The 24,363-nt window shown below is 51.3% G+C and overlaps 1 protein-coding gene across 1 annotated transcript; it reads left to right on the top strand.

The window, feature by feature from the left end:
• The first annotated feature begins 1,325 nt into the window (after positions 1-1,325).
• On the top strand, positions 1,326-13,410 carry SGCA (sarcoglycan alpha). Its single transcript, XM_049782004.1, has 9 exons — positions 1,326-1,382; positions 3,134-3,250; positions 3,355-3,497; positions 3,870-3,942; positions 4,224-4,422; positions 5,012-5,174; positions 6,468-6,676; positions 7,020-7,046; positions 13,230-13,410. The coding sequence occupies exons 1-9, from the start codon at positions 1,349-1,351 to the stop codon at positions 13,408-13,410; spliced, it is 1,146 nt and encodes a 381-aa protein (XP_049637961.1). The 5' UTR covers positions 1,326-1,348.
• Positions 13,411-24,363: the final 10,953 nt, after the last annotated feature.

Raw genomic sequence — 24,363 nt, 5'->3', positions numbered from 1 at the left:
GCACTAACAGATGTTGCCTTACTCCACCCCCCAAAAAAAGAGGTTTCAGGGCCCCCTTCACCTGAATTGAGTCTTTGGTCGAAGAGGGATGCCAGAAAGTTGTGTCTTTTTTTTTTTTTTTTTTTTGGTTTTAGGGCCACACCCGGCGGTGCTCAGGGGTTACTCCTGGCTGTCTGCTCAGAAATAGCTCCTGGCAGGCATGGGGGAGCATATGAGACACCGGGATTCGAACCAACCACCTTTAGTCCTGGATCGGCTGCTTGAAAGGTAAATGCCACTGTGCTATCACTCTGGGCCCAGGAAGTTGTGTCTTGCCTATGTGTGGCTGATTGAGTCAGGAGGCCAGTGCTTTATGGACACTCCACTGATGGGCAGTGAGGCCAGGGGCTGGTCCACAGGCATCTGTCCTCAGGGTGTCCTCTGTAAAGGGAACAGAAGCATTCCCACCTCCCAGAACTATACCCTACCTATGTCCATCCTGAGCCCATAAGCGGGCAGGCAGGACTGACTGTCTTTTTTTTTTGGTGGTGGTGGTGGTGATGTGTGTGTGTGTGTGTGTGTGTGTACATACTTAGCAATGTTTAGGGATTATTCCTAGATCTACACTCAGGAATTACTCCTGGCAGTGCTTAGGAGACCATATGGGATGCCGAGGATCAAACCCATGTCGACAGTGTGCAAGACAAGTGCTCTACCTTTTGTACTACTTCTCCAGCCTCAGAGCTGAGATCTCTGAAAACCCATACCCCAATCTTAGAAGCCCTTCCCTCACATACACCCCCACCCGCTACAGACAGCCCTCAGGGACACCCTGGGTTCCCCATTCCCTGGGTACCCCTGAGTGACGTCCTCACTGACCTCTAGCATGTCGCAGGTGCTGCCCAGACCACCAGGGGGCGCTCATATCCAGGCTACTGGACTCAGATTCTAGGCTTGCTGTTACGCAGCAGGCCCAAGGAACCCCCACTTGTCCTGGGAGAGGGGTGAGGCCAGGGATTTTCAGCGATTGGCCTTGGGCCTGGTCTGGAGAGAGATGACAAGGTCAAGTGGGGTCAAGGCTCCAGGCAAAGGAAGGTTCATGACTATAAACAGGTATATCAGTTGGGGTGCAGAGCAGGCCTCAAGGGGAGGTGAGGGACTCAGGGCAATGAAGCCATCAGGAGTCAGGGCCGTGGTCTTCTCCCTGGCCATGGGTCAAGGACCGAAGAATGAAAACCACAGAGTTAACAAACCCACTCTAGCCCGGCAGGGGGTGATTGGAGGGACCTTGTCACATGGGCGTGTCCACCGGAGATTCTGGTCCTCCCTCCCCTCCTCCTGTCCCTGTCACTCACCCCAGGCCTCCACCATGGCCGCTGTGCTCCTCTGCTTTCCTCTTTTGGGTAAGTTGGGTTCACTTCCTGGGAGACTCCGTGCTGAGTGAGGCTCAGGGGTGATGGATGAGATGAAAGGAGGCACGCTGCTGGGGAAGGGTGTGGGAGTGGAGGGAGTCAGAAGGAGCTGGGGTACATGGGCACTGAAGCTGACACGCAGGGGTCCAGAATCTAGAGCTGGGATCCGAGAGCTGGGGTGCCCAGGAGAGCAGACAGGCCAGACCCTGGGCCCTTTAATGGGCTGGTGCCTGGAAGTTTGCTAGGCCCAGGCTAAATTTGGCCCTGGGAGGGACTGTGGAGCCCTGATGGGCACAGGATCCTTTTTACTCAGCTCCTATTGGCTGCTAGAGTGGGTCTGTTCCTCTGTGAATTGGGGAGGCAGAAAAAGGGACTCTTCTTCCTCTCCATTCTCTTGGGACTCTGTATCCCTACCCCTGAGTCTCCCCCTCTATAGCATAACTGGTTGTTTTATTTGTTGGAGCCACACTCAGTTGTGTGCCAAATGCCTCACCCACTGTTCTTTCTTTCTGCTGTGGTGGCCCCATTTGAAAAAAAGAAAAAAGAATTTGTTCTTGGCATACCCAGCCTCAGGGCTCTTTTTCTTTTCTTTTCTTTTCTTCCTGGCTATCTGCTCAGAAATAGCTCCTGGCAGGCACGGGGGACCATATGAGACACCGGGATTTGAACCAACCACCTTAGGTCCTGGATCTTCTGCTTGCAAGGCAAACACCACTGTGCTATCTCTCCGGCCCCATTTTTTTTTTTGGTTTTTGGTCACATCCAGCAGCACTCAGGGGTTACTCCTGCCTTGTGCTCAGAAATCACTCCGGCAGGCTTGGGGGGACCATATGGGATGCTGAGATTTGAACCACCATCCTTCTGCATGCAAGGCAAATACTCTACCTCCATGCTATCTCTCCGGCCCTCTTTCTTTTCTTCTTTCATTATTTAATTGAGGACTGGATCGATAGCACAGCATGTAAGGCCTTTGCTTCGTACGCAGCTGGCCCAGGGTGGACCCAGGTTCAATACCCAGCATCCCATATGGTCCCCAGAGCCTGCAAGGAGTGATTTCTGAGCACAGACCCAAGAGTAACTCCTAAGCACCACTGGCTATGGCCCATCCCCCCCAATTTAATTGAATCACTATGAAATACACAGTTGTTCGTGGTTGAGTTTCAGTCATACAATGTACAATACCCTTTGCCAGTGCATATTTCTCACCATCAGTGTCCCCAGTTTCCTTCCTCTCCTCACTAGGTTCCACCCTGCCTACGTCTGTTGAATTTTTCTTCTCTCTCTTTATCCCCCCCTCACACATATACATACACATATGCACACGCATACACAAAGACATGCACAATTTCCTAGCCAACATCAATACCTGCCCACTGTGACCCCCAACAGGGCCCCAAAACAAAGAGGCTCCCACAAATTCAATGAAGCCAACATTTCTGTGTCTTGTCACCTATTAAAGTGAATGACATATAGGTTCAGTGAGTAAATTACTTGCCTTGCATGTAACTGACTCTAGTTCTATTCCTGGCACCAGATATGGTCTCCTGAGCACAGAGACTGAGGGATTCCCTGAGCATTGCTGGGTGTGGCTCCAATGAATGACACAGTTGGGGTCCCCCACCATCCTTTCTTGGAACTGGGAAAGGCTCTCTCCTCTTATATTCTCCCAGGGATGGGATGAGGGAGCTCAGCTCTGTCCAAGGACTGAGGCTGAGCATGTGGGGGCCCTGGGGTCCTCACAGGTCTCCTGGCAGGCCTGGGACACACAGAGCCGCAGCAGACCAGCTTACAAGTGTTAGTGGGCCGAATCTTTGTACACACCTTGAACCCCGACACCTTCCTGCACCTTCCTGAGCATGGTGAGAGGCCTGAGGGTCCCTTGTCCCGGGGAGAAGGGTCTTAGGGTGGGTAGGTTGAGGGAGGAGGTGCCCCCTGTCTTCTGATCTCCCCCCTCTTCCACTAGGCGTCCCTGTCACCTACCACGCTCACCTCCAGGGGCACCCAGACCTGCCTCGGTGGCTTCGCTATACCCAGCGCAGCCCATATCACCCCGGCTTCCTCTATGGTGCTGCCACCCGGGAGGATCGGGGCCGCCAGGTCATCGAGGTACCAGCAGGGACCCCCTGCCCCCACCATAGGCTCTGTGGCTGCTGGGTTGGGGCTCATCAAAAGTTCATGTGAGTGGCTGGAGTGATAGCATAGTGGTAGGGCATTTGCTTTGCACACTACTGATCCAGGGTGGACCCGGGTTCGATCCCTGGCATCCTATATAGTCCCCCGAGCCTGCCAGAATCGATTTCTGAGCACAGAACCAGGAGTAACCCTTGAGCGCCACCAGGTGTGGCCAAAAACAAAAGCAAAATAACAAACTTTCACGTGAGAGGGTGTAGCTCAAGGATGTAATTTATAGCCTCTGGGCAGGACCCAGTCCTTCCTTACCAGATTCTGTGGCACCCCATTTCTCGTCATACCCCCTAGATCACGGCCTACAATCGGGACAGCTTTGACACCACCCGCCAGAGGCTGGAGCTACTGATTGAGGACCCAGAAGGTACCTCCAGTCCAGCCCCCCTACTCCCTACCAATGCCAGTCTTGGGGGCTCCTCCTCTGTGTAAAAGGGCATAAAAGGGGTGAATAGAGACTTGCAACTGCATTTGTGTGGCTCGGTTGAGTGAATCTCAGGCAGATCCTGGTGAGTGTGTGTGAGCCCTTGAGGTGTGGGATGATAGTGAGGAGACGGGTTTGAGGGGTGTGAGGAGGCACTGGGCTCTCAGAGCCTTGCGGTGGCTCCTGGGTGAACCTGAGGTGCTCCTTACCCCCCCCCCCTCCAGGCCCTCTGCTCCCCTACCAGGCTGAGTTCCTGGTACGCAGCCATGATGTGGAGGAAGTGCTGCCCTCCATGCCTGCCAGTCGCTTCCTCACAGCCTTGGGGGGACTCTGGCAGCCTGGGGAGCTGCAGCTGATTAACATCACCTCTGCCTTGGATCGTGGAGGACGTGTGCCTCTTCCCATTGAGGGCCGAAAGGAAGGGTAAGTGTGAAACCCAGGAGGACTTTTTGAAAGAGGCAGCAATTTGTTTTGGGTCTAGGTGGTAGCTATGGATAGGGTCTCCCTAGGCTCCAAATAGATTTGCTTATCTGTTCCCTGGTCTCCATACCTATCTGCACCACCCCCCCAGCCTCACAGGACTCTTATTTTTTGTTTGTTCATTTATGGGTCACACCTGGCAGCACTCAGGGGTTACTCCTGGCTCTGCACTCAGAAATCACTCACGGCTGGCTTGGGAGACCATATGGGATGCTGGGATTTGAACCAATGTCAGTCCTGGGTGGGCTGAGTGTAAGGCAAATGGCCTACTGCTGTGCTATCTCTGCAGCCTCATAGGACTCAAATGTTTTTGGCTACTTCTTCATTGTCTTTTTTCTGCTCAGGAATCCAAACTATAGTGACCCTGAACTTGGCACTTCCTAGTGGTTCCCAGAAGCATCCCAGGAAAGTTGGAATCCCCACCCCAGAGGACTAGGTGCCTTGAGGACTTTTACCACAGCACCAGACCCTAAGGAGACCCTGTAATTCTAGCACGCAGTGATATTTTGCTGACAGCCCTTTCTGTGTTTAGGGTGTACATCAAGGTGGGCTCGACCTCCCCCTTCTCCACCTGTCTGAAGATGGTGGCATCTCCCGACAGCCATGCCCGCTGTGCCCAGGGCCAGCCTCCACTTCTATCCTGCTACGACACCTTGGCACCGCACTTCCGCGTGGACTGGTGCAATGTGTCCCTGGTGAGGAGGAATCCTGGGCTGGGGGGGGGGGGAGATCACATTGTGCCTGTTCCATCTCCTCTCCTTCCGCACTTCTGTCCCCTCCAGTGTCACTTAGTCCTCGTGTCTGTCTTTAATTTTTGGGGGGGTCATATCTGGCAGCGCTCAGGGGTTACTCCTGGCTCTACACTCAGAAATTACTCCTGGTAGGCATGGGGGACCATATGGGATGCCAGGATTCGAATCACCGTCCTTCTGCATGCAAGGCAAATGCCCTACCTCCATGCTATCTCTCTGGCCCTGTCTTGAACTATTTGCTGTCTTTGTCTCTGTCTCTCACACCACCCCCCCCCCCCCCGTGTACACACACATATTGAAAAGTTCCATCTTCTCCCACGAGAGGGCAGCAGAGCCCACGGTCTTATCAAGGACTAGCCTAGTCCCAGTCCCTCCGCCCAGCTAAGATGTGCCTGTCCCAATAACTCCAACAATTATTCCCATCGCCCACCACCTTCCCCCACTGAGAGCCTTGGTGACAGCCGTCTGCCTCCTAGAGTGTCATCACGATTCCACTTGCTAAGGAGCACGTGGTTGAATTATTTGCAGTCGTTGTCCTTGACACTCCCATGTTATATGAACTAAGGTCTCTCACTACTGCTCTTTGTAGTATTGAGTTGCTGAACCCCAGCTGGGAGTCCCAGTTGGATTTTGCTCCTCTATGTTGGCCAAGGGCCCCAGGGCTTGGGAACCATCCCCTTTTCTCCAGTTAGGTTCTTCCTGGCTGTGCCCAGAATTAAACCAACATGCTTATTGTTCATGAGTCCATAGGAGACTGGCAATTGCTGTCAGTATCCCAACTGGGCAGATGGGGAAATTGAGGCACCCAGAATATCAGCCTTGCACAACCCAGGCCTGAGTCAGGATTTGAACCCAAGCAACAGGGACTGGAGAGATAGCACAGCAGCAGAGTCTTTGCCTTGCATGTAGTCAACCTGGGGTGGACTTGAGTTTGATTTCTGGCATCCCTTATGATCCCTGAGTCTGCCAGGAGTGATTTCTGAGTGTAGTGTCAGAACTGATCCCTGAGTGCCTCCGGGTGTGACCGAAAAACCAAACTAAAATAAAAAATAATTAATTAACCCGAGCAGCCGCATACAAGTGTCATACCCTCACCATTGCAGCCATGCTGTCCCTAGAACCTTTCTCTTGGGTTGAGTCATAAGAGTTGGAAGGGGCCAGCAGGAGGAGCCACTGCCCACTAGAGTCTCTGTGGTGGCTGGCTATTCTGGGGTCAGCCCTGGGCTCTCTGAGCAGGTGGACAAGTCTGTGCCAGAACCTGCCGACGAGGTGGCCACACCTGGGGATGGCATCCTGGAGCAAGACCCATTCTTCTGCCCACCCACCGAGGCCCCGGACCGCGACTTCCTGACCGATGCGTTGGTCACACTCCTGGTGCCTCTGCTGGTGGCCGTGCTACTGGCAGCACTCCTGGCCTACGTCATGTGCTGCCGGCGGGAGGGCCGGTGAGTGTTTGTACAGCTTACCTCAATCTGTTCTTGCTGCTCTTTCTGCTGCTGTCTGGGAACTCACAAGAAGGGGGCCTGTAGGGGCTGGAGCACAGCTGCAAGGCATTTGCCTTGCACGCAGCCAACCTGGGATGAAACGGTTTCATTCCCAGCATCCTATATGGTCCGAGCCAAGAGTGATTCTTGAGCACAAAGCCAGGAGTAACCCCTGAGTGCAGCCAAGTGTGACCCCCCAAAAAAAACAAGAATGGGGCCCACAGAACAGGAGTGGGGAGTCTACCTGGCCTGTCACTGGAAAGGGCCGGAGATAATATCTTCCCTTTCCTTCATTCCTCCACAGGCGCAAGAGAGACCTGGCTACCTCTGAGTGAGTAGGGGAGAGTGGGGGCTAGGGTGGAAGACTGTCCCCCACATTGTCACACAAAACCCTCAGCCTTAATAGGAGCTGAGCCCGACCAGATTATGCTAGGATGAAGGACACCCTCGCCTCTTAGTCTTTTTCCTTTTCTGTTTGTTTTGCTTTCTGGCTCATACCTGGCAGGGCTCACCTAGGAATTACTCCTGGGAGGCTCAGGGGACCATATGGGATGCTGGGATTCAAACCACCATCCTTCTGCAATCAAGGCAAATGCCCTACCATCATGCTATCTCTCTGGCCCCTCCAGCTCCAGTTTCTGATTCTAATCACCTCAATACAGGGATCCCTGGTGAAGCTAAAGCAGATGGCACAGGATACAGGACCTAGCCAGACCTCAGGGATTTTCAGCCTCCCTGGGGAAAAGGTTTGGGAAGTGAACCTGAGAGGCTTGCGAACAAAAGCACACACAAGACCGCACACATGTTCACACAGGCATGTGCACAAGCACACACATGCAAGAGATACATGTTCATGCCCACATGTCATGGACACACATGTACTCATACCATATAAACACACATCCACACCTACATGTACCAAAGCACGCATACGTGCATATATACGCAGGCAACATACATACCAGCACACACAATTTACACACACCCAGCATCCTGTGTCCTATCCCTGTGCCCTTTTTCAACCTTCCTTTTTTCCACCTTTAAGACTCACGTGTCTAATGTCTAGTAGCTTTACCAGTTCCAATCTTGGGGGGGACCTCACGTGTCTCCAGTCTCTCAGGCTGGCTCTGAGCCTGACTCCTTCCTTTGAGCTTCCCAGACCCCCACCACTGTCGCTCCCTGGAGCCCCAGAGATGCCAGAAGACAGGTGTTAAAGAAGCAAGGCTCCTTTTATTTATTTAGCTGTGCTGAGCCTCCTGCGGGCTGGCCAGCACTGCACGGCCCATCATGGGAGCTGCTCCTTAGTGGCCACAGCTGCAGCATCTGGCCACGCCGCGAGCTCCCTTGGCAACACGCTTCAGGCCCTGTTTGGAGCCCACTTGCATTTTGGCCTTTCTTGACTGGCGCTGTCCGGACCGCTGAGATGACTTTCGGTGGCGCCTCTGCTTCTTACCTTTGCGCCTCAATTTGGAGTTATACTTTCTGCCCACGCAGAAGGAGCCAGAGGACCCCTTGCCGGTCACCTGCCTGAGCATGCCCTTCTCCACCAGCCTCTTGACCACCATCTTGAAGCGCCAGGCGTTTCGGGTCATGTTGTAGCCTGCGACAGCCACAGCCTTCTTCAGGGTGGTCAGGGAGACTCGGTTGTGTATGCCCCTGTCCTCCAGGATTCTGAGAATCACCTTGGAAAGGGTGGGCATCCGGTAGGTCTTGGGGTTCCCAGTCTCACTTCTGTTGCTCCCTGATGTCCCGGCCTGCCGGCCTGAGCCTTCCCCAGTGGTGGCAGCCAAGGGCCCCGAGGGAGATGGTATCGAAGTGTCCTGCATCTCTTCCTGGGGTGGCTCCAGGGAATTGGGCACGAGGGCCTCCAGGATGGCGACTGGGCAGGCCTGTCCGATGGCTCGTTTTTGGTGGCTGAGGCGTGTCCTGTGTCTGCTTCCCACAGAGGCTCTCTCGCAGGGCTTTGGGGCTCGGGTCCCAGCCTTGCCCTGGGTGGCCAGAAGGAGGACCAAGGATGATCGTCCACGGCTGGTCCCAGCAGATTTGTGCCAGGAGGGCAGGGGGCGGTGAAGTTATCCCTGTGGTGACCTCAGGGCCACATTGTGAGGCCACCAGAATCTTGTGGGGGTCACAGTGGCCCCATTGTTACCTCCTGGGAGGGCAGGTAGGCAGGCAGCAGGGCAAGCTGCTGGCCTAGGAGGTGAGGTCTCATGGGTCCAGTGGGGGACAGTATGTACATACACATGCATAATGACTGATTTTAGGGTGCTGAGAGATCCCAGCAGCAGATCAAACATTCAAACCCCATCATTTTAATCTATTGTGCTGAGGAACACCCAGTTTTAGAATCAGATTTACGCCCACCCTTGTAATCCTGAGTCATCGGCTTCTTGAATCTGCATAATGAGCAGTGCTCATACTTAACTCATTGAATGATCCACATGGGTTTACTTCCTGGGTCAACTTTTTCTTCTTTTTATATGTGTGAAGCACATAATTTTATTGACGGGATCTATGTGGGGAGGGGTTCCCAGCAAGACAGTCTCTCCCTGTTGTATTTCTCAACCATTTTCCAGCCCTGGTCCTCTTTTTTTTTTTTTTTTTTTTTTTTGGTTTTTGGGCCACACCTGGCGATGCTCAGGGGTTACTCCTGGCTGTCTGCTCAGAAATAGCTCTTGGCAGGCACGGGGGACCATATGGGACACGGGGATTCGAACCAACCACCTTAGGTCCTGGATCGGCTGCTTGCAAGGCAAACAGCGCTGTGCTATCTCTCCGGGCCCCAGCCCTGGTCCTCTTTCAACTCTTTCCTGTGGATCATATTCTAACAGATGGCCCCTTAGCTTTATGCCATGTTCTCCCCACCATTTATGCGATTTTTACTTTGGAATATTCTAGAATACTAACATTGCCATAGAGTAAAGGAAGAGAAGTCACATGCTGGAGTTGAATGGCTCTAGCATGGACGAGGTAAAGCAAATGACAGATTTTCCTCTATTTAAATTTATTGATTTATTTGTTTTGCTTTTTGGGCCATACTCAGTGGTGCTCAGGGGTTACTCCTGACTGTGCTCAGAGATCACTCCTGGTGGTGCTCAGGAGACCAGATGGTATGCCGGGAATTGATGCTGGGTAGGCGGTGTTTTTTGTTGTTGTTTTGTTTTTGGGGCACACCTGGTGGCGTTCAGGGCTTACTCCTGCTCTGCGCTCAGAAATCACTCCTGGCAGGCTTTGGGGACCATGCACCTCAAAGGAAATAAAGCCTAGGATACAAGAGCCACCCACTGAATGGGAGTTATTATTCACCCAATACCCATCAGATAAGGGGCTAATATCCAAAATATACAAGGCACTGACAGAACTTTACAAGAAATAAAATATAATCCCATAAAAAATGGGGAGAAGAAATGAACAGACACTTTGTGGAAGAAAAAATACAAATGGCCAAAAGAACACATGAAGAAATGCTCCACATCACTAATCATCAGGGAGATGCAAATCAAAACAACAATGAGGTATCATCTCCCACCACAGAGACTGGCACATATCACAAAGAACAAGAACAATCCGTGCTGAAGGGGATGTGGAGAGATAGGTGGTGTTTTTTTAAGGCAAGTGCCCTCTACCTGTTATACTGATTGTTATTCTGGGCCCATGAGTTCATTAGTCTATTTTACATGAAGGATTTAATTCTTCAGACATTGTGGCACTGCCAGAAGGGGCCAAGCTCCTCCAGCCTCCATAAGTGTTCTCCCCAGTCAGAGCTGACCCCATGCCCAGTTCCCATGGGTCCTTTTGGAGGCTGCTGGGGTCAGGCTGCCTTCAATGTTGAATCAATATCCAATTAACCACATGTGGCACAGCCCTGTGGGTTTGGAATTTATGTTGATTTTTTTTTTTTTTTTTTTTTTTTTTGTGGTTTTTGGGTCACACCCGGCAGTGCTCAGGGGTTACTCCTGGCTCCATGCTCAGAAATTGCTCCTGGCAGGCACAGGGGACCATATGGGATGCTGGGATTCGAACCGATGACCTCTTGCATGAAAGGCAAACGCTTTACCTCCATGCTATCTCTCCAGCCCCTTATGTTGATTTCTTTCTACAAAAACCAATTTATTATTTTTTGTTCGATATCTACCATTTTTCAAATGAGCTACCCATTGTGATTCGGCCACTGGCTGTTCACTGTTGGGTCCCATTTTTCTTGTTGTTGTTGTTGTTGTTGGGTCCCATTTACACCTTTTTTGATTGTTTGAGTATTCGCAAAGAGCTCCCAGAATGAGAAATTGGTTCCCATCCTCTTGTCCTCTTTGGGGGGTGATCTTGGTAATATTTATCCGCAGCAAATAATCCACATGGACAGGAGGGTTAAGGGTTAAACGGTTGGAACTAGCCTGCTGCTAGTTTCTAAACACCTGGAGCCAGCCAGCCAACTCTGGCAAAAGGACCCCCCAACGCCAGGAACCTAAGCTATTTATTTGGCTCTCAACAGCGCCCCCACCTGGAGGGTCAAGGTGGGACAACAGGCAAAGGATAATCTTATGGAAATATTTTCATATACAACAGGGAACCATATGTAAAGCCAAGGATTTGAAGTGAGGTTGGTGGGGGGATGCAAGGCAAATATCTTAATTTCTGTGTTCACCCTTTAGTTCCCAATTTTACTGGCCAGAAAAGTTGAGGCTCATCCACAGGGGCTACGTTGGTGGTAGGATGGCTGGAAATAAGGTCTTGGGCCATGCTGGTGTGTGCATGTGTTTAGGAGCCCTGCCTTTTCCTTCATCCAAGTGCTGATGTGGAAGACGGGGGTGGGAGTGGGCAGAGGCACCGCAGGTCTGGCTTTTGATTCTGCTCTGGAAAAACAGTCCCAGAACATTTTCCCACCTGTGTGTGTGCCAGAGTAATGAGACCCAGATGTGGGGCTGGGGCAGGGCTATGCTCACTGTCTGCCTGCTAACCCCTTCCCCACAGAGAGGCAGTCCCTCCACTCTGCCAGCTTGAACCCTGTCACCTCCACACCCTGCTGGGCTTCCTCTCAGTCTTCCCTTCCCTAAGCTACATTTGGGTAACCCTGCTCTGTAAATTCCAGAGTAAGAAAGACCTTGCCTTGGCTTTCCCCACTGGCAGGGTGACCCCACTCTCCCAACCTTGCAGGTCAGGCAGGACAGGGGGCCTGATACATACACCCCAAGGTCCCTTCCCGCTCATCCCTAGCCCCGCCCCAGGTTTTATTGTGATGAAATGACCCTGGTGCTTCTGGGTCTCTGGGCCTCTAAGTTGTCTGGGGGAGATAACTCCAGGCTAAGCTTGTGAAGGGGGGTGGATCGGTAAAATGGCTTGGAAAGAATCTTTCATTGTGGCCAGAGTTGATAGCTGGACCTGGTGTAGTAATTAAGTCACCCTAATGATGATAACAGCATCTCAAGGTCTTTGTGCTTGGAGCATGCTGAGCTGGAGGCATGCAAAGTGTCATTCCTGTCTTAGCGCATCGGATTCCCACTAGTAAAGGAGAGAGTGGATCAGAGAGGCTAAGTCACTTGTCCGAGGACATATAGCCCAGGCACCAAGAAAGGCAGAGCCAAACACAAAGCAAGTCCTCTGCCTTTGCCCACTGTGCTGTCTCAGTGGGAGCTATAGTGCCTCTGGCCAGCAGGAAGCCAGCTTAGGGGTGACCCCTAAAAGGAAGGAGGAGCTTTCTGAGGTCATGGGAGCTAGTGGTGGAAAGAAAGGACCGTTGGTGTGACATGGACCACTTCCAGGAGCCCAAAGCTAAAGTCTAGATCGTGGGGCTGGAGTAATAGCACATCAGGTAGGGCATCTGCCTTGTACATGGCTGAACTGGGTTCGAGCCTCAGCATCCCATTTGGTCCTCACAGCACCACCAGGAATGAACCCTGAGTGTAGAGCTAGGAGTAAGCCCTGAGGACTGCCGAGTGTGCCCCTCCAATAAAAAGCTAGAAAGTTCCAGACTGGTGTTAGTTACTGCTGTGGGGGTCCAGTGAAGGGCGAGCTGTTCAGATGGAGGAGATGGCAGGTCTGGGGGTGGCTAAGAGATTAGAGGCCTGATAGGACACAGAGAGGGTGTCCAGGAACTGCTCAGACCAAAGCTAGGAAGGGGGGAAGCAGAGGGGAAAGAACACATGAGGGGGGTTGAGGATAGGAAGTAATGGGGTGGGGGGGGAGGGACTGTCAGCACATCAGAGCAGGATCTAAACTCAACCAAGATTGGAAATAAATCTCCCCCATGGAGTTCAGTGTCTGGGTCTCTCGCTGTATGCCAGCCATGCCCACATACCCAGCACCTCTGCCCCTAAATCCCTCCAGCCCCTCCGAGCTGCTATAATTATCTCCTCTGTACAGTGAGCAAAGTACAGGGCACTCAGACGGGTGATCTGGATTGTCCCGAGCCAGCCCCAAAGACTTTCCCGTCTCCCCTGATCCACCTGCCAGGTGACTCCAGAGGCTGGGCCAGGTGGGATGGGGTTAGGGGCTGACGCATGCCCACCTGTACCCTCAGCCTGCAGATGTTCCACCACTGCACCATCCGCGGGAACACGGAAGAGCTGCGGCAGATGGCGGTCAGCCGTGAGGTGCCACGGCCGCTGTCCACGCTACCCATGTTTAATGTGCGCACGGGCGAGCGGCAGCCACCCCGTGTGGACCTGGCGCAAGTGCCCCTCATTCTGGACCAGCACTAAGGTGGGTCTTGGCAGGCCAGATCCTTGGGTGTCTGGGGGGGGCAGTGCTGGGTGATGGTGGAGGTGAGGGCAGGTGCTCAGGCTGTGGGCCGCACCCACCCATATCTAGCACCCTCAGTTGGAAGCAGGGTGGAAAAGGCTAGAGCTCAGGGTCTGGACCTCACCCCGTTTCCCTCTGTTCTCCCCATTTCCCACCCTTGTCTCAGCCTCCAACTCTGTGCGCACACGGCTGCATCTCTGAGGCCACACACGACCTCCCTTGTACTCCAGTGTCTGACCCAATGGACCCCCAAGTGTGAAGAAGACAGAGATGGGGGTGGTGGGGTGTCTGGGTGTGGGACCCTCAGAATAAAGTCCTGTGGTTCTGCTCAGCCACTGCTGTGGGTGTTTCCTGCTCACACCCATTGCCCCCCTTTGCCTGCCTGTCTTCTGAGCTGGGCCCCCAGCTTCCTGTGTGTGTTTTTCTCCAATTACTCAGAACAAAGAGGCCGGGTCTCTTTCCAGTTTTTTCCAATTATCCAGAAAGCCATATGTAACCTGGTCTTCATTCATGGACTAGGCAGTGCAAGACATATTAACTGTTGTCATTCCTGTTTCAGACAGAAGAGAGAGACAGAGACAGATAGAAAGAGGCAGAGACAGACAGATACAGAGAGACAGCAGAGACAGAGAAAAACAGAGACACAGAAAGACAGACACAGAGACAACAGAGAGTCAGAGCTTGTATTGGAACCTGGCCCAGCTGGCTGCTGCTTCTGTCTCCTGGAGGGTGGAAACAAAACACAGAGATGTATGTCTTGGAGGTCGCATCCATTTGTCCATCCTGCAGGGAGGGAGACTATCTGAACTTGGTCAGCAGCTATTGACCTCTGGCTCTTTTGGGAATGAGGCTCTTCTGTGCCACCTGGATCCTCTGCTCAGAGAAGCATCCCCAGACGTGGGGGGTGGGGTGGGTAGCCCTACTGGAGCCCTGGAGCACTCCGGACCTTAAGGGTGGTAGTCAGAACAGGCCTTTTGCCCACTAATGCCTATGCTCCTTGGGATGGGCACACATATAAAGAAGTGGGAGGGGCAAGGTGACTGAAGTGTCCACTGCAAGAAACTCAAGGTGAGGGATGGAGCAGGAGCCATTGTACAGTGAGAGAACGTTTGTCTTGCACATAGCAAACCCAAATTTGATCCCCAGCACTCCATATGGTTCCCTGAGCACTGCAAGGAGTAATAGGAGCCAGGAATAACACCTGAATATCTATCTTGGGATGTAGCCTATAAAAACCCAAATCTAACCAAACCAAAATAAACAAGTGGGGCCAGAGAGATATCATGGAGGAGGTAAGGCATTTGCCTTTCATGCAGAAGGACGGTGGTTCAAATCCCACCATCCCATATGGTCCCCCGTGCCTGCCAGGAGCAATTTCTGAGCGTGGAGCCAGGAGTGACTCCTGAGCACTGCTGGGTGTGACCAAAAACAAAAATAAATAAATAAGAAAAATAAGGGAAGGGACCTGCCTCTCAGCCTCTCACACTCCTTTATTTATTTATTTTTTGTTATTTTTTTTGGGAGGGGGTCACACCTGGCAGTGCTCAGGGGTTACTCCTGGCTCCAAGCTCAGAAATCGCCCCTGGCAGGCACAGGGGACCATATGGGATGCCGGGATTCAAACAGCTGTCCTTCTGTATGAAAGGCAAACGCCTTACTTCCATGCTATCTCTCCAGCCCCTCTCACACCCCTTTAAACTGCGTGTATCAAGACTGGCCCTCAAGGGGCTGGAGCAGTGGCATAAGTGGTAGGGTATTTGCCTTGCATGTGCTAATTTAGGACAGACTGGTTGATCCCCCAAGCTAGGAGCGATTTCTGAGCACATAGCCAGAAGTAACTCCTGAGTGTCACCGAGTGTCCCCAGGGTTTTCCCTCACTAAAGACAGGGTCATATCAGCCTTTGGGCTAAAGGGGATGGGTGGGACAAGCCAGTCTGTGCCCTGTTCAGATCAAGACTGAGTTTCTGGGCCGGAGTGGTAGCACAGTGGTAGGGTTTTTGCCTTGCACACCACTGACCGAGGATAGACACAGGATGGATCCCTGGCATCCCATGAACCAGGCGTGATTTCTGAGCGCAGAGCCAGGAGTAACCCCCAAGCACAGTCAAGTGTTCCCCCCCCCAAAAAAAAAAGAAAGACTGAGTTTCTGATTCCTGTGTCTAGGCGAGGTGGGTCCTTAACTTTCCCTGGGTTTCTTCCCTTACCTCTCACTCCTCAGCATTCTCCACCTTCACATTAAGTCCAGTGTCTGCTCTCCTCATGGCCCCACTACAGCCTCTCCTGCTCGGCAGTTCTCTGTGGGATCCCCCAGGCTGCCCATGAAGCTGGGTGGCAGAATTGTGGGCAGCTTCTGCGTTCCTACCACTTCCCGACTCTGCCTGGGATCCTGGCATCGGCCCCTTCTGCACTTGATCCCAGAAGCACATGGGAGCCGGGCCAATGGCCTGGGAGGAAGCAGCCCAGACAAGGAGCTGAAGGATGGCGTGACTGCAGAGGACCCTACACTGGGCCGGGCATGTGCACCACACACACACACACACACACACACACACCACATATGCACAGCATACACTCACACATGACCAGCTCAAAGTACATTCAAGTGCCTAATACACATGCACAACACACAAATACACGTGACCAACACACAGCCTAGACTCAGACCCAACATACATACAGACAGGCACATAAAGCATATACATTCACAGCACATATGCATCCAGCACATGCAGAGCACACTGCACGCACAGTAGCCTCTCTCCCCACTTACTGAGGGAAGCACTTTCACAGCCACATTTCCTTAGCTGAGGACAAAGAGCTAAGTTGTCTCCCCAGACACACTGAGAATCAGCCCTATGAGGGAGCTTGCTGTACCCCGGTTTCCTCACCAGCAAGGCCTCCCTGAGCTCCAGGTGAGGCCCAACTCCAGTGTCAGGAGGGCCCATCTAGACATGAGAATGCAGCACCCCCTCATTTTTCCATATCTCCAGTTTATTGGAAGAGGTGCTCTGTTCATCTCCAGCAGGTCTCAGGGGAACTGGCAGTGCTGGGAATTGAACCTGGGGCCTCCTTTCTGTGAAGCATCTCTACTGTTCCCTTATTCTCCAAACCCAGGCACCCCATTTCACAGAGTATGTGCTCACTTGGTCTCTGTGAGATTGGGGCAGTGCAAGGCTTGGATCCCCCTCTGAGTCACTCCTGATCTAGTCCTCACTGCCTGCAGGGATCATGAGCTTGCAAATCGGACACCAGGCACTGTCTCCCCAGAAGAGAGACAGGGCTGCTCACGAGCCTCCCATGGAACTCTGCTACTTGAGAATAAATAAGTTTAGGTCTTAATCTGTGAGTTTGGGGTGAGGCTATGATAGCTTATGCACCAGTGTGTGGGATTGGGGAGTATGGCGGCTTTGTGGGTGCTGTGACTATGTAGGTGCCATGTTGATGGGCTGGGCTACGAAAAAAAAAAAGTTATTGGGGGGGGGAACTCAGGGAAGACTTTCAGGTTCTGTGTTCCTAGCTTCATTCTTTACAGGGGTGTGGGTGTTTGGGTCACACCCCGTGATATTTGGGGGTCTCTCATAGGGGTGCTCTGGAAACCATGGTGTGTCAGGAATTAAACTGGGCTCAAGGGTAAGAGTGATAGTACAGCAGGCAGAGATGACTTGCCTTGCATGCAACTAACCTGGGTTCAGTTTCTGATACAACATATGGTTCCCTCAAGCCCCACCATGTGTGATCCCTGAGTGCAAATCCAGCACTAAGTCCCGAGCACTGCCAGGTGTGGCTTAAAAGCCAAATAAATGCAGAAGTAAAATAAACTGAGATTAGTCATGCAAGGAAAGTATCTTAATCCCTGTACTTCCTTTCCAGCACAAATTTTTGTTTGTTTTTGTTTGGGGGCCACACCTGGCTGTGTTCAGGGGTTTCTTTTGGCTCTATACTCAGGAATTGCTCCTGGCAGGCTCCGAGACCATATGGGACCGAGGTCAGCTGCATGCAAGGCAAGCACTTTACCATTTGATCTCTCTGGCCCACCAGTTCAAATATTTTGTTTTGTTTTGGGGGGCAATACCTGACAACGCTAAGAGATAACTCCAGGTTTTGCACTCAGGAATTACTCCTGGCAGTGCTGTGGGACCTGTGGGATGCCAGGGATTGAATCTGGGATTGTAACATGCAAGGCAAGTGCTCCACCAGCTATACCATCACTCTAGTCCCCATTATTTATTTATTTTATTTTTTTATTTTGGATTACACCTGGCAGCGCTCAGGGGTTACTCCTGGTTCTATGCTCAGAAATCACTCCTGGCAGGCTTGGGGGACCATATGGGATGCCAGGATTCAAACCACCGTCGTCCTTCATGCAAGGCAAAAGCCCTACCTCCATGCTATTTCTTCAGCCCCCTCCTATTTTTGTTTGTTTTTTGTTTGGGTCACACCCGACAGCGCTCGGGGGTTACTCCTGGCTCTAGGCTCAGAAATCGCTCCTGGCAGGCTCAGGGGATCATATGAGATTAGGGATTCGAACCACCAGCCTTCTGCATGCAAGGCAAACGCCCTATCTCCATGCTATCTCACCAGTCCCCCTATTTTTTTTTTTTTTTGGCTACACCCGGCAGAGCTCAGTGGTTACTCTTGGTTCTGTGCTCAGAAGGCACTCTTGGCAGGCTCGAGGGACCATATGAGATACTGGGATTCAAAACGGGGTCCACCCTGTGTTGGCTGTATGCAAGGCAAACACCTTACCGCTGTGCTATATAGATCTAGCCCCTGCACTCGTCTTCGCTTCTGCCCTTTAATGGGAGAGATATCCGGCCAGCAGCTTTCTCTCAACCAGGACAGAAGGTAGAAGGCGAATACAAATAATTCGCAAGTGTTAAGCTCTTTTGTGAACACCTAGAAAATTAAGCCATAGAAGTTAATAATAAAAAGCTCAAGCTGAATTCCTGTCAAGAGGTTTATTGAGGGAGCAAGCAGAGTTTTTATACCCTGCTTCAGTGGGAGGAGCAAAAACATAGGATTGAAACTTAAACCAATCAGATTTGTACAGGTACAACGATTTTAACCAATGGGAGCAGACACATTTTGATGGCGGGAAGGATAAGGAGAAACCTGGCAGGATGGGGGGAGGGGAAGCAAATCCTTAATAGATCTTACAGTTTAAACCTTACAAAAACCTATCTATAATTGCGTTGTATGAGAGCAGTTACAAAAACAGGTTCCATGAAAAGATTTAAGGAATCTAGTTAAGCCAGATTTTCTGTGGTGAGCTAAATTTATTTGCAGGGTTCTTTTGGCTCAGGGCTATGCAAACTTATGGCTTGAATCAGGCAGCGGTGAAAAATCCATTGAATATGTGGGTGTACGGTCGCCCACATCTCCCCCTGTTTAGTATACAATATGGAAGGGACAGACGTGCCTCGGTGGACTGGCCACACTGGGTGTGGGGCTTCCAGTCACCGCATCTGCTACCCTTGAGTCAGTTGTTTCCAAAGCTTGGCAAGGCGCGAGCGCACAGATTGAGGTCTATGCGCCAGCTCCTCGATAACTTCAAACTTAAGTGGCGGAGAGTTGGCAGGAGGGGAGATGTCAGGCGTCAGCTGGTCTTCTGAGGTGCATAGTTGTTGGTATAAAACTTTTGAGTCCTTTCTGGTTGCTTCATCCACTTGATTCTTCACGAAGGTGGTGAGTTTGCGAAAAGCCCAAGGACCAAAAGAAACTAGCAACATGAAGCCAATGAAGGGTCCCAAAAAAGCTGGGAGCACTGTTGTTATCCATGGAGTGGTAGAAAACCAATTTTTGTACCAGCTCTCATTCTGCTCTAAATCTTTTTGTCTATTCACTAAATCATCCTCTATACGTTGAATGCTGTCTCTAACTAAACCTGTTTCATCCTTAAAAACACAACATTCTTCTTTAAGGGCTACACAGATTCCTCCTTCCTTCAAAAAAGCCAAATTAAGACCACGGCGATTCTGCAGCACCATTTCAGCTAAGGAGTTAACAGTATTGGTGAGGTGCTGCAGGCCTTTTTTAAGTTCATCAATATCAGCATCAACAGAGCGTTGCAAGGCAGAAAGATGTTGGGAGGAGGTGACAAGGGAAGCAATGCCAGTACTGGCACCAGCTGTGCCAAGAGTCAACAGGATACCTACAGTAATGGCAGTGACAGGTTCACGTTTATGACGGGAATAACCGGAGGTGGAACAGGCAAAAAGGAAATCTTCAGTGTGATGAACAGACAGGCGGGGAAGGAGAAGGATGAGAATGCAGTAATCATTGGATTTTAAAAAGACAGAAGGAATAATATGGGGGGAAAGACCAGAGACACAGGCAAAGTAGGTGCCTTCAGGTGCTAGCAAAAAGGAGGAATCAGAGGCATTAGAAAGAGTATGGGTAACATTACAGGTGAAGGATAATTCAGGGGGAAGACGAGTATGGGCAGGTTTAACACAGAGTCCGGATCCAACGACTTGTCCAACGGTGATGGCATGATGGGAATCAATACCCCAACGAAGCTTTGATGGATATGAGGTGACAGAAAGGTTACCAAGTATAGCAACACCCTCATAGAAAGGGGGGGTTGGAGAAAAGCAAATCCAGCAGTGTTGATAGCCAGGAGTTTGGATGGCAAGTGCAGAGGCATTCATCATGTTAAGAATAAGTTGAGAGTTAGAAGTGACACTAGGGGGAAGGGTAAGCTGAAGAGAGAAATCAGGAGTGGGAGGGGAAAAGGGAGACGGGGTGGAAGGTAGAGAAGGAGGTGGTTGGGGACGGGAGGCAAGGGCGAGGTTTGGGCTAGGAGCAAGAGGGAGGTAAGAGCGAGGGGGCTCAATGAGTAACTGAAGAGAAAAAATGAGGCCAGGATCACGTCCAGAGGAATAAAGGCGCAGGCCCCAGTTACAGCGTTTGGACCAGGGGTGGGCTTTACCAGCGGGAGTAAAGGAAATAGTGAGAGGATTACACCATTTGTTGGTTAGACAAAGAGGTTTAAGGGAGGAAGAAGAGGAGGCATGAGAGACAGAGATATAGTCCCAGGAGGAGGATGGGGACCAAGAGGCATCACCAGTGGTTTCGGTAGAGCATGAGACTCTTAATCTCAGGGTCGTGGGTTCGAGCCCCACGTTGGGCGCCACTTGCACTCGTCTTCGCTTCTGCCCTTTAATGGGAGAGATATCCGGCCAGCAGCTTTCTCTCAACCAGGACAGAAGGTAGAAGGCGAATACAAATAATTCGCAAGTGTTAAGCTCTTTTGTGAACACCTAGAAAATTAAGCCATAGAAGTTAATAATAAAAAGCTCAAGCTGAATTCCTGTCAAGAGGTTTATTGAGGGAGCAAGCAGAGTTTTTATACCCTGCTTCAGTGGGAGGAGCAAAAACATAGGATTGAAACTTAAACCAATCAGATTTGTACAGGTACAACGATTTTAACCAATGGGAGCAGACACATTTTAATGGCGGAAAGGATAAGGAGAAACCTGGCAGGATGGGGGGAGGGGAAGCAAATCCTTAATAGATCTTACAGTTTAAACCTTACAAAAACCTATCTATAATTGCGTTGTATGAGAGCAGTTACAAAAACAGGTTCCATGAAAAGATTTAAGGAATCTAGTTAAGCCAGATTCTCTGTGGTGAGCTAAATTTATTTGCAGGGTTCTTTTGGCTCAGGGCTATGCAAACTTATGGCTTGAATCAGGCAGCGGTGAAAAATCCATTGAATATGTGGGTGTACGGTCGCCCACAAGCCCCTCCAGTCCCCATTAGTCCAAATTTTTAATCTGGAGGTAGAAAATGAAAAGTGTAGGTCATGGGGCCGGAGAGGTGGTGCTAGAGGTAAGGTGTCTGCCTTGCAAGCACTAGCCACGGAAGGACCACGGTTCGATCCCCTGGTGTCCCATATGGTCCCCCCAAGCCAGAGACAATTTCTCTCTCTCTCTCTCTCTCTCTCTCTCTCTCTCTCTCTCTCTCTCTCTCCTCCTCCTCCTCCTCCTCCTCCTCCTCCTCCTCCCTCCCTCCCCCCCTCGCCTCTCTCTTAGCTTTTAGACCACATGCTACTGTTCTCCAGCTCTGTTCTGGGCAGTGTTATTGGAAAGGTCATTCCTGAGCATCCTGTATGCAAAGCATGTGCTCAACCCCTTGAGCTATTTCATGTTTGCAAAGAAACATAATTTTACTTTATCTGATAAGGATAGCTTCTGCCAAGAAATGCTGGAATCTTGCAAATTTCTTTAGAGTCTAATTGTAACTTGGTGGGGATTTGCTCGGTTGGTTGGTTTTTGTGTTTGCTCAGGAACCTAACCTGGCCCTGTTCTCTATCTGGCCTCAATTTTGTGTCTTTTTATCTCTATCCCAGATCAAACCAAATACAGACTCAGTCGCTTGCTTGTTTCCAACACCTGCTCACCACTGGCCACAGGGCACTCAGGATTTTCTGCAGCCTTGGGGAGCAGAGGGATTTGACCCCTAACATTGAATTTACCAGAACATAGCTTTGTGGCCCTCTTGTTCTAGAATGTGCTCTGGGCCCCACGTAACCCATTTCTCTGTCAGTACCTCATGCAGAGAAAACAGCCACTCCAGCATCCCGGGTCACCAAGCTTTCCTAATTCCAGCCTTAGTCCTATCTGGAACAAATTTCCCAGAAGTCCAACACACCTTGGGCTCTGGGTCCGTGGATGTACATGGCTCCCCTCTGCCTATTTGGTCTCCCTGGGGAGGGGGCATAGGTTCAGCCCCTCATGATAAACTATGCCCAGACTTCTGCTTTCCTCTGCTTTCCTCACAATTCTACTAATTTCTCCATCCTTCTCATTCACAGACAGACCCCCCCCCCACACACACACTCACCCTTCTCCAAAGCTGGTACAGTGCACATGCTTGGCCCACAGTGGCCCTTCTGTGTGTATGCATTCTTGTACATGCCTGTGTGAGTCTCTGTGCGCGCAAGTGTATGTTTGTCTGTGTGTGCTTTTCTTCCCTGTGCCTGTGTATGCATGTAGTTTCTGTGTGTTTCTCTGTGTGTATATCTGTTTGCATGTTTTTCTGTGTTCTGTGCATGTATCTCTGTGTGTTTGCGTGTGCATGTTTTTCTGTGTATGCTTCTCTGCATGTCTGTGTCTGGAAGCTGCTGAATGTCAATAGATTCCCGCTAGCTCCACAGAGCCCTCTGTGGGATTCCCCTGTTCACACGTGGGCGGACATGCCAGCCAAGATTCTCACATGTTCACTACTAAGCAACCCCTCCTGGACCCCTGGCTTGGTAGCAACCTTGTCTTCCACCCCACGCCCCTTGCCTGGGGCTCCCTACTTAGGCGAGAACCCCTTTTTTTTGGCCCCTTACCCTGCTCCACTGGAATGGTCTTGGAGGCCTCTGGGAAGCTGAAGTGGAGGAGCTGAAAAGCCGAAGGGATAACCCAACCCAAGGGGCTTCCTGCAGTCTGAGACCCAGATCCAGTGGTGTGTTTGTTTCCTCCTCTTTTCTAGAATTTTCCTTCTGAATGGAGCAGTCAGGAAAGGATCTGGCCTTGGGCTATGAGAGGAGGGTTTGTGGAGGAGCCTCTCCGGACAGGGCTCAGTGCATGCAGTGGAGAGCGGGGTGTAGTGTGCCTCCAGGAGTGCCTTTAGAGGATGGCTACAGTGATGTCAGCAGAGGGGAAGGAAGGAGGGTCTGGAATGTGATGCAGGGTGCCTTAATTCCAGCTCCTCCATCCACCCACACTGACACCCCATTCCAGTCTGGGAGCATGAGCTGTGGGCACAGAGCTGAGCCACAGGTCAGCCACCCCAGCTCTGACATGTGTGTCCCCTCAGGTACCTGCAACCATGTACCACTTGCACAGTAGATATATGTGTGTGTGTGTGTATGTGTGTGTGTGTGTGTGTGTGTGTGTGTGTATGTGTGTATGCTGGATTGCCCAGTCGGTCAACCACCATGGTTCGTGGTGCCATGCATAGTTGTTAGGTAACTGATGAAGTACTGGGCCCCCAGGTGGGAAAATGCACCCCTTCCTATCAGGTAGACCCTGCCTCCCTGGAACCCCGCCCCACTATGGCCCACTACCTTCCTCTCCTACCCCTCCTCCCGGTTCTCCACTCCCAACCTTGTCAGGTCTGTGAGCTTGAGCAGCCTGAACAGAGGAATTGGGGAGAAGCCCGCTTAGATATGGCAGGAATCTCTGGGGGGCGGGGGGGAGCTAGAATTCAGATTTGAATCCCAAGAACTTTCAATACTCAGCCTGGGCTGGAAGGAGAATTAGGGTCTGAGGAGACATTTGGTTCAGAGGGTGAGATGGGAATACTCTGGGGGAAGGATGGGACTCATAGGGACGGTTGGGAGGGTGCAGGGCACTTCCCAGGAAGTGGGGTGACAGCGTGGACAGTGGGACAGCGAGAGAATGTTTGGTAAGCTGCCAACATGCTTCTGTGTTCACCTTCCTTCACACACACTGGACCACCTTACACTAGATCCCATGCTGAGGCAGTTTCTATCAGGCTTCCGGGACCACTTTCTGCCTTGAAGTTGGGGGTCAGAGGTCAAGTCTCTAATCTGGGCATTTAGTCCATTTCTGGCATTTAGTCCATTTTCTGTGTCCCCATGGACTGCCTACTGCTGGCCCCTTCCTGACTGAGAAGCTGAAAGGTCACTTTCCCAAAAAACCCCGGTTCTCAGAGGAAGAAGAAAAAAAAAAAAGCAAAGCTTTTTTGAAGGCTTAGGAGTAGGCAGGAGGCAGGGGATGGACAAAGTGACTTCTCAGCCACAACACCCAGGGCCGGGGTGAGTAGGTCTGTTTGCTGGGGACATAGAAGATCAAAGGTATTGGGTACCTGCTCAGGGAGACTCCCTAAATGTCCCTCACATCCCTCGATCTCCCATTGAGCATTTGGAGAATACTTCTGCACTCAGGAACCATCTG

Source organism: Suncus etruscus, chromosome 1, assembly GCF_024139225.1.
Source record: "Suncus etruscus isolate mSunEtr1 chromosome 1, mSunEtr1.pri.cur, whole genome shotgun sequence".
In the NCBI taxonomy this organism is placed as follows: domain Eukaryota; kingdom Metazoa; phylum Chordata; class Mammalia; order Eulipotyphla; family Soricidae; genus Suncus; species Suncus etruscus.
Note: the sequence above shows the minus strand (reverse complement) of the source record. Positions and strands in the feature narration are given on the sequence as shown.